Below are 10,629 nucleotides of genomic sequence, written 5' to 3' on the forward strand. Positions count from 1 at the left end.
GTGGGATTAGTGCCCTGCCAGGAAAAGACAGAGCCCAGAGGCCAAGGATCTTTCTTTCTCTCCCCAGTGAGCATGCAGTGAGAAGGTGGCTGTTTACAAGCCAGAAGTGGACTCTCACCAGACACCGGGTCCAAGGGTGCCTTGGTCTTAGAATTCCCAGCTTCCAGAACTAGAGAAATACATGTTGTTTAAGCCAGGAAGTCTATGGTGTTTTGTCATAGCAGCCCAAACTGACCCAAATGGATGATACAAGGAGGAGATGAATCAGCCAGCTGAGTCTGCCCAAATTCCTGACCCACAAAATCATGAACTATAATAAAATCATTGTTGTTTTAAGGCGCTGGGGTGTAGACTTGTTTTTTGTGCAGCTTCCTCTAACGGGCAGTGGAGTCATGGTGGGGTCCAGAGCCGATAGCCAAGAAAGAATTCTTGGGATGTCTTAGGTGCAAAAAGGTGATTTTATTAAAGCATGGGGACAGGACCCATGGGCAGGAAGAGCTGCCCCGGGATGGTGAGGAGAGACTGATCACATACTTGGGAGTTGGGAAAGGTAAAGTCAAAGGGGAATTTCAAAAAGAATTTTCACATGCCAAAGAAGACTCACAGGGTGTGGGAGGTCTAACTACCTCCAGGCCAAGGTTGTTTTCCCCGCTAGCAAAGCATCAACACCAAGACAGTAGGGAGTTCCTAGAGAAATGCCATACTCTGCCTGCCTCAAGTACTCATCAATGGGCTGCAGATTATCAGGAAATTCAATTTTACCTGCCATTTCCTTCTGCCTTTTTTTCCCACAACGGCTTCCTTCTGCCTTTTTTTCCCACATCAGGCAATCTTTGCTCTGGGATTCCCCACAAACCTGGCAAAACTTTCCGAGAGCCACACCATGGTCTGAGGCTCCTCCCTTCCCTCCTTCTCTCCTCTCACAGGGGTCCAACCTGCGGTTAGCCTGCAGACGGTCCCTGCCCACACCTGCTCCCTCCTCTCCTCTTTTCCTTCCACATACGTTTCCCAGGGACCTCGGACACATCTGCCACTTAGTATCTGCTTCTTGAGTGACCCAAACCGACACAGAATATTATCCATTCTCCCAATGAGGAAATGGGCTTAGAAAGGCTGTGGCTCGCCTCAGATCACACAGCCAGTGAGTGATGCAGCTGGATTCAAACCAAGGCTCGTTGCTCTCCAAAGCCCACGTCCTTCCCACCTACTTCCCATGCAACCCCTGTGGAAGAATCACTCACTATATATCTGCTTTTAAAACCTCACCTTATACACCTGAAACTAATATAACACTGTATGTTAATTGCATTTCAATTCTCAAAATTTAAATTTAAACTTATTTTGTTAATATTTAGTTATTTATTTTGAGGTGGGGGCTGAGAGGCAGAGAGAATCCCAAGCAGGCTCCACACTGTCGGCATAGAGCCCGATGCGGGGCTCAGTCTTAGAAACCGTGAGATATGACCTGAGCTGAGATCAAGAGTCTGACACTTAACCACCTGAGCCACGCAGGTGCCCCAATTTAAATTTAAGTAAACTAAAAAAAAAAAAAAAAACCAAACACCTCAGCTTGATCTGCCAGGCTATGGCAGAGACACACATAGTCCTGAGACTGCACGGAAGAAAGCATAATATAAGCACTGACTCCAAGAAATGCTAGACAACTCAGAAAGCACCTCCCCATACCTGTTGCTACACCCACTCTCTCACCTGGAGATACAGAAGGCAGGACTTCTAACTCCATTTGACATGAGGAGTCTGAGGCTCAGAGAGGTTACTCCAGTATTCGTAGGATACACAGCAGTGAAATCAGAGCAGGATAAACACTCCTTGCTCCAGCTCCAGTACACCTGGCCACCCCTCAAACCTATTCCCTGAAGCTCTCATGCTGGGGGACAAGAACCACTCAGCTCTGTCTTTCCAGTGGCCAATTTGATTACGGGAAGTTGACTTTAAAAGGGTAAGTTGATAAGTGGTCTGTGGAAAGAAATTCGCTCTGCATGAAGTCACTGAACACACTCAGGTCAACAGCTGATCTGTTTTACCCCCTAGATCCCTCCTTTTTTTTTTTTTTTTTTCAGCTCTTGAAAGCCTAATAGCTCTTTCCCTCTACAAAAATAAAAATAATATGTCCTGTCCTTTCAAGTTTAATAAAAACAGAGTCCAGAAGAAGTAACAGATCTTGTAAATTGGAGCAGGGGAGGCTATTTGGAAGTGGGCTGAGAACAATGGAGGGAGGAGGGGTGTCATTAAGACAAATGAAGCATCTCATTCTACCACTCCCCTCAGAGTCCGTCTCAGCCCTCTGACAATAAGAAATGCATATGCATCTGTAAGGTTTCTCCTTGCAGGAAATTTACAAAGGAAGCTGAGAGAGGAGAGTGTTTCCAGATACGGAGAGTGCCTTTCTGAGCAAGAAAGCTAAACTTTGTAAGCAAATGATTCTGCGCAGAAACCAGTGAGAGACCTTGGACAGTTGTGGGTGTGACGCAAGGAGACACCATCCCAGGCCTGCACAATGGTGTATGCCAACGTGTCCTGAAATCCCCAACATGATAATTCATCAGGAACTATTATTCATACCTTGGTTCTCAGTATTTGCTCCTACTAAGTTTATTAGCATTTTAAGCTATTTTCGCCACCAGGGATCTGCGAATATTTTCTGCAAATAGCCGGGGAGTAAATACTGTAGATTTTGTGGGCCATACGGCCTGTTTCAGTTACTCAACTCGGGTGAAAGCAGCCATAGATAATGCACAATTGAGTAAGCATGGCTTTGTTCCAATAAAACTTTACAAAAACAGGCAGCGGGTCAGACTTGGCCCTTGAGCTGCCCTTGACACTCACCTGTGTGGGTACGTTGGAGGGGGTCAGAAAGAAGGAGGCTGGAATTTGAACCTGTCTGGCGTCAGGGCCCATGCATGTCATTGCAGCTCCTGTGAGCCCAGTTATCAGAATTAAGGGTGAAGGTCAGGGTTGGACTGTAGCCAAGAGTGTCTGGAGTCAGAATTGGTGGTTGGACACCTGGGCTCTGATATGTCTGAGTCATGCACTACGTGACTCTGTGCCAGCCACCCATCCTTGCAGAAATCAACGCCCCCCCCCACCCCCGGCTGTGAACCAGGGCAGACGATATTAGTGCCCATCTAATGAGACAGCATGCACACAGCTCATGGCCCCGAGCCTGGCATTTAATAAATGCTTCGTCAATGCCTTGGACCTGAGGAGGGCGAGTCTTCCTCTTTCTTTGTGCTCCTTTAAGCCAGGGACAAGAGGTGAAAATGTCGAGCACAGAAAGAAAGGCAAGACCTTCATAGCCCTCTCCCCGGGGAAGGCCCCCCGCCCACCCGGAAGTCTGGGGTCTGCTGGGGCATCCATACTCTCCAGTGCTAGAAGACAGACAAATGCCATATGGCTGCTATGTCCAGCTGGAAACCAAACAAAAAGGCAGGAAGAGGGGAAGAATGAGAGGTGGGAAACTCACAGCTCCATCCATCAACCAGGAGCCACCCTGACCTCTCAGGGCAGCAGTAATTCGTCAGAGCTAAATTAATCTCACCATTATGTTATGTACAAAAATAAAGGACTCCGGGCTGACCTACAGGCAGATGCGTCATTTCCTGTGCAGATCTCAACGGGCACAACAGGAACGTGGACGTCACAGGTCATTGTGTGACGCCCAGCGTGGGGCACTTCGAAGGGGGTCCCCAAGCTGTATCACTGTTTCCATGGGGTCACGGCCGAGTTCCAGCACGGCCACCCCACCCTAATACATGCACTGTGTCCCGTGGCTCACAAAGGGATGGTGTGGGCATGATCTCTTTTGCACTTCAAGACAACCACTGTTTTCCCTGCTTCGTAGAAGACCGAGGTGAGACTCAGAGATGTGATTATGGGGCAACGAGCTCACACACTCATAGCAGAGCCAGAAAGAAAGAGTACTTAAAACTGAGATCCTGGGGTGCCTGGGTGGCTCAGTCAATTAAGTCTCCGACCTCAGCTCAGGTCATGATCTCACAGTTTGTGAGTTCGAGCCCCGCGTCAGGCTCTGTGCTGACAGCTCAGGGCCTGGAGCCTGTTTTGGATCCTGGGTCTCCCTCTCTCTCTGACCCTTCCCTGCTCATTCTCTTTCTCTCTCTCAAAAATAAACAATCATTGGGGTACCTGGGTGGCTCAGTCAATTAAGTCTCCGACCTCAGCTTAGGTCATGATCTCACAGTTTGTGACTTCGAGCCCCGCGTCGGGCTCTGTGCTGACAGCTCAGGGCCTGGAGCCTGCTTTGGATCCTGGGTCTCCCTCTCTCTCTGACCCTTCCCCGCTCATTCTCTTTCTCTCTCTCAAAAATAAACAACCATTGGGGTACCTGGGTGGCTCAATCAGTTAAGTGTCTGACTCCAGCTCAGGTCATGATCTCACAGTTTGTGAGTTTGAGCCCCGTGTCAGGCTCTGTGCTGACAGCTCAGGGCCTGGAGCCTGCTTCAGATTCTGTGTCTCCCTCTCTCTCTGCTCCACCCCTGCTTGCTCTCTGTCTCTCTCTAAAAAAAATAAGAAATTTTAAAAATTAAAAAAAATTAAAAAAAAAAAAAAGACAGGGGTGCCTAGGTGGCTCAGGTGGTTAAGCGTTTGACTTTGGCTCAGGTCATGATCTCACGGTTCGTGGGTTCGACCCCTGTGTCTGGCTCTGTGCTGACAGCTCAGGGCCTGGAGCCTGCTTCGGATTCTGTGTCTCCTTCTCTCTGCCCCTCCACCACTCACACTCTATCTCTGAAAAATAAATAAATGTTAAAAAAATTAAAAACAAAAACTTAGATCCTAATGCTAAGCCAAGGTCCTTTCCACCTAGCTGAACACCCTATTGCTCTGTGCAAATGTCATCAAGTGGTTGCTGAGAAAGCTTTGCAAAGCATCTCTAAGGTAGTGCTCACCAGCCGCCAGCTATTTTTCTTTTGTGTCAAAAGGAATTTTTCTTGTGGAGCAAGGTATAATTAGTGGACAACCTCTTTAACTTCCACTTTGTAAAATGCCATTCCCTTTATTTCAGAGGAAAAAAGGAGTCCACATCTTCTGCCTTAGATTCCAGTACTAATCATCTTAAAAGCACTGAAATCATGCCATGTCTCCACTCACATGCCTCCCCACTGCCAACTTGCTTTAGTTTGTTTCGGCCCTTGCCGCCTCCAACAGGGGCGGGAGACCCTTTAAGACAGGGAACACCCCCTTCCTGTATACAGTCGATGCACAAAAATGCATTGTGATCTGTACACTTAAGATGGGACAGGAGAGACTCAGGTGGTCAAATCCACACAGACATGAAACGGAATGGGGTTGGCTGGCAGCAAAGAGGAGAGGTATGTGGGGGACTGTTGTTTAAAGGGGTTAGAGATGAAAGGACTTGAGAGATGCATGGTGGTGATCATATTCCCACAAGAATGGGACTGTATTTAATGTCTCTGGACAGCACAATTAAAGATGCTTAGGATGGCAACTTTCATGTGATGTGTATTTTATCACAATTGAAAATAATAAAAATAGGAGAGTCAGGTGATCACAAGAGAAAGGAAAGAAAAAAAATCCTGCTTTACCAAGAAGAACAAATACTTGGCTCTATTATTTAAAAGTCTTCATAGTGGGGGTGCCCGGGTGGCTCAGTCGGTTAAGCATCCGACTCTTGGTTTCAGCTCAGGTCATGATCTCACGGTTCGTGGGTTCGGGCCCCGAATCGGGCTCTGTGCTGACAGCATGGAGCCTGCTTGGGACTCTCTCTCTCTCCCTCTCTCTCTCTCTCTCTCTCACTTTGTCTCTCGCTCAAATAAATAACTTAAAAAATATTTAATAAAAAAAATAAAAAATAAAAAATAAAAGTCTTTGTAGCAAGACTGGAGGGCCTGACTGGGCCATGCCATCTCTTAAACACCGCAGTGGCTCACTACTGCCCACAGCTAACGTCTAAGCTCCTGCCTTTAGCGGAGAAGGTCCTGTGTTAAATGGCCCTAGAGTACCCACGGGACAGGAAGAAAAGATTCTAGTCTCCTCAGTCCTGAGGGGAAAAGCCTCCCCACACAGCCCAGAGCAGGGTGAGAGGAAGGAAAACAGTTGCTGTGGAAGGGGAGAGGGTGGGGATAAAGAACAGAGCAGAAAGGGGAAGCAAAAAGAAGAGCCTGCTTGGGGCTCCAGAGAGGAGTCAGGGGTGCGGGAGCTTTGAGGTGGGAGCCACTGAGAACACATTTGGGAGAGCAAACACACAGCCCACCATGGGAGCGAGGCCAGCATCGAGAGAAACAGGGAGAAGGCCGGGAGAAGTTTTCCCTGGTGTTCTGCAGGGCCCTCTGGTGCGTCAGGAGAGACCCCGGCAAATGTTACGAATTTTCAATTAGCCGGGATGTGGAACTCTTGCTTTGTCGAAGTGTCATCATGCCAAGATAGGGCCACGTGGGGGTGGGATTTGTAAGTGCGGCCTCGTCCCCTGGGGACACTGATGTGTGCATTCCCCCCTGGCACAGGCAGCATGCCATTTCTCCCAGCTCTTGTTCTGGCTGTTCCTGCCCATGACACACACACCCCTCACCCCCTTTGGCTGGGCTCAGCCCAGACCTGACCTCCTGCAAAGCCTGCCCAGGTGCGGTTCCCCTCCCCATGCCCCTCAGTCCTCTGTTCCACTCTCTACCATTGTTTCTGCCAAATGGCTTTCCAAGAGTTATTTGCAGAACGTCCATCTGGGGTCTGCCTCCTCCACGAGGCTTTAAACACTTGGAAGGCAGATCAATGAATCATCCTTATTCCCCCAGCCATGAGCACAGCAACAAATAGCTAGCCTACTGTGTGGTCTGGGGGGGGAAGTCACTTTATTTTTTATGGCCCTGGTCTTCTTTCCCTACAGGAGGGTTCAGGGAATCTGGTTGCTGACAGGAGCACTTGGGAAGATGGATAAGAGAAGGCTCTGCCAATGATTTGGGAGGGTCCTTGGGACCCTTTCTCAGCTGCAGTATGATTTCATTAAAGGTTTTTATTCCTTGTTCCCCAAAGGGGACACCCTATCTTTCCATTAGGAGTTGTGGGAACCACAAGCCCCTTCCAGAAACAGGACAGTCTACAAGAAAGACCAGATGGGCCCTGTGAGGACAGGGCCAACTTGGCAGGGAGCACCTGCACTCCTGGTGGCCGTGCCTCCATCCTAAGGGATGGGTGACATATGCTAGGGCCCCACAGTCAGTCACCAAAGCTCCTAGAAGCTGGGCCCCTGCCAGGAGTCCAGCATCTTTCCCACCAAGATATCCTGAGAGCTTAACCCAGTCTCTAGTCTCCAACTCAGAGCTGGGGTGGGGGGAACACTAAGGAATAAGCCTTTGGGGAACAGAGCTGGCCTGGGTACCAAGGGAAGTGGGCCACTGATGGCCTCAGATCACTGCTCCGAGCACTCCCCAGCTATCAGTGCCCAGAAGAAAGGAGGTGCCACCTAGGTCCTATTGTCCAGAATCACAGCAGTCCCCTCCTCAAATTATGGGGACCTTATCTTACTTGAAGAGGCTCTTGCACACCAAATCTGGGAGGGAGCTCGGTATGTAATAAAATAAGTTCTATTATAAGAGATATGGTTTTTAGAATAAGGGAGGGGATTTTTCTTCTTCATCCCTGGTCTGGGATGTCTCCCTCTAAGAGAAGAGAGATTGAAACCACAATTACATCCGGGACCATCGGAAAAACAGGACCTGGTCAGGCTAGAAAAGAAAAGACCCTGAAGACTTCTTATTTTAAACAGGGAAGAGACATGTTCTAAGTAGCCTTGGGGGGTAGAATCCAGACCAAAGAGTAAAAGTTACAAGGAAAGAGATGTCAACTCAATGTACGAAAGAATTCATGATGGCCTCGGCTATGGAAGGGAGACCAGCCCATCACTGGAGGTGTCCCAACCAATGGTGGGAGGTGCTGCCTCCAGCCAAGAATGCTGTCAGAGGTGTCTCAGCAGCCAACGGTGGCAGTGCTAAGAGGTCTTCATGGTGACTGCCACATGGGTGCCACATCCCAGAACGTCTCTATCCATGCCCACTTTGGTCCCAAAGTGTGTCACTGTTAGAAGATATTCTCTCTCTGAAGCTGCCCACATTACAGACTCAAAAACTGAGGGGACAACATTTTCATGACTGGGGAGGGTAACTCAATTGGGATAAATGGGCAGCCGTCTCTTACCTAAGAAGGGACATTTAAATTACATAAGTCCCATAGCAGTCTCCCTTTCTGAAACCTGGGCAAATATTGACCTAGTTTCAGATTTCATCAGTGGTGCTTCTAAAAACTTTTCTGGGGGCACCTGCGTGGCTCAGCTGATTAAGCATCTGACTTTGGCTCAGGTGATGATCTCACAGTTCATGAGTTTAAGCCCCGCATCTGGCTCTGTGCTGATGGCTCAGAGCCTGGAGCCTGCTTCTGATTGTGTCTCCCTCTCTCTCTGCCCCTACCCCACTTGAGCACTTGCTCTCTCTCTCTCTCTCTCTCTCTCTCTCTCTCTCTCTCAAAAATAAATAAACATTTCAAAATTAAAAAATAAAAACCTTTCTGGATAATCCCATACCTTGCAGTAGACCTAAAGTTTCAATTATATTGGAAACCAGCATGGAGGTTTGGACCCTACAACAGAATCAGAGTGTTTAGAATTTTAAGGGAACTGAAGAGTTTACCCTACTCTCACCTGGCTTGCCAAAAGTCATGATGCCAGAACAGAAACACTACAGATGATAATATTTTTCATTAATAGCAAGTTTAATTTTAAAGCCCTGGGACACATAATCTGATAATTTTTCTAGAGTCAACATTTATTCCATGCCTACTCTATTCTGAGCAATGTTGTAGGCACTTTTCATCCAATTAATCTTCTACAATTCTTCAAGATGACATGATCTCCATTTTTATTGTGGGAAATATAGCTCAGAGAGGTTAAGTGACTTGAGCAAAATCAGCCAGCAATCAGGAGGCAGAGCTTGGATGTGAATCCAGATCTGACCAAGCCCACTGCTACTAAGAGAAACTCTGATTATAAATTGCAAGACTGCTAATGAGCAGTGTTTTAAAGAGGAAAAATTGCATTTTAATATTAGTAGAAGCTTATAAGACTATGGATACACAATTTCCAATATATCAGAGATCAGATCCTGCCCAAATACATGCTAAAATATCTCTGTACAGTCTCCAACTTCAATATGAAAAGGGATTCCAACAAAAATTTAAATTCTAAGATTTCACATGGGTTTATTTCATATCCCACCTCAGCTCTGAAACTTAAAGCTTTGAGATGCCTACATTAAAGACAGCAGTGTTGGACCTGTGCAGGACATTCAAAGTCAGTAAGTTCAGGAACTGTGAAAACGTACTTACTAGTGTCACAGGCCTCTCCAGGATTCAAATGAATTGTGAGAATACTTTTCCACCCCCCAGAAAAGTACATTCATACAACATTTTGCCCTCACCTTCATGTTCCTCAAATTAAGAACTCCTGACCCATCTCCTTTTATAGATGGGGAAACTGAGGCTAAATGACTTGCCTGAGATCACACAGCAGAGTCAGGACCTGAACCCTAGCTTCCCAACCCCCAATCTGATACTCTACCACACTGCTCCTTCCAGATCAGGAGCAAAAACCTCTTATTTTTAAAACACACCACATTTCTTCCTAAAATGCCATTTCTTTCTTCATCTATTTAAATAGTCCTTAGATTGCATTGTGTTTCTGTCCCAGGAATGACAGCCTTGGGGTCATGAGGACTGTGTTCCTCAAGCAGTAATGAATAAGCAGCTCTTTGCTAGAGGAAGATCACAAGTAAAGACAATCCATGACATTTCTTTAAAATTAACTTCATCTCAGAACGGAGCCCAAGTGAGGTATTCTGGCTTACATGTAGCTGGGGGCAGGGGTGGGGGGCCTGTCAGCCAGAGAAAGGAAGATTGAAGAACACGAGACTTGGACCGCGATCAGGGAGAAGAGTTCTCCTGGTTGTTACCATCCTCCCCCACTGTCCAGAGGCACATAATGGAAGAACAGCCAACAGGCTGCAAATAAGCTTTACATGCAAAAGGAAGGAAGGAAGGATGCCCTCAGCAACACAGACCCAGAACCCGACACAGCACGGAGGCCAGAGGGAAAGTTTTGGTCAGCGCTGGCCACAGAAGTTGGCGCCCCAGGTCTCCGGCTGTACTTACTGTCGTCCTCACTCAGATCCCTGTCCATGGTGCAGATGTCCAGCCAAGGAGGTGTCTGCCCTCCCAGTGGGCTCAGGCCGCTGGGATCTGAGGGACCACCCTCGGGCCCTCCCAGAATGCCAGGCCCATTGTTACCCGATTTGAATACAACAGAGGGAAACATCTTGGGGAAGCACAGTGTCCCTCAGAGCTGCTGCTCTGGACCCAATCTGCAGGGGTCCTTGCAGCTCCTACTCACAAGAACTTCTTGCCAGGCTCTTACGCAGTGCCTCTAGCCACTGGTGCCCATTTTTCTGAGCTGGGATTCAAACCCTCATCTGTGTGACTCTCAAGTCGGAGCTCTTGACCACTCTGCTAGCTTACTCATGTGTTGGAGGCAGGCTTCTAAGTGTCGTGGGGTGACAGGGGAAGGGATACAGAGAAATGTAAGAGCACACAGAG

At 47.8% G+C, this 10,629-nt stretch overlaps 1 protein-coding gene across 4 annotated transcripts in view; it reads right to left on the reverse strand.

Annotated features, from left to right (window-relative positions):
- SSUH2 (ssu-2 homolog) overlaps positions 1–10,279 on the reverse strand; it is a 32,041-nt gene extending 21,762 nt beyond the window's left edge. For all 4 annotated transcript variants that reach the window (XM_019428298.2, XM_019428296.2, XM_019428297.2 and 1 more), the window contains exon 1: positions 10,189–10,279. In XM_019428298.2, the coding sequence (XP_019283843.2) occupies positions 10,189–10,216 (28 nt within the window). In that variant the 5' untranslated portion in view covers positions 10,217–10,279. The remainder of the gene's footprint in view (positions 1–10,188) is intronic.
- Positions 10,280–10,629: the final 350 nt, after the last annotated feature.

Source organism: Panthera pardus, unplaced genomic scaffold, assembly GCF_024362965.1.
Source record: "Panthera pardus isolate Hobbes unplaced genomic scaffold, ASM2436296v1 HiC_scaffold_8, whole genome shotgun sequence".
Taxonomy (NCBI): Eukaryota; Metazoa; Chordata; class Mammalia; order Carnivora; family Felidae; genus Panthera; species Panthera pardus.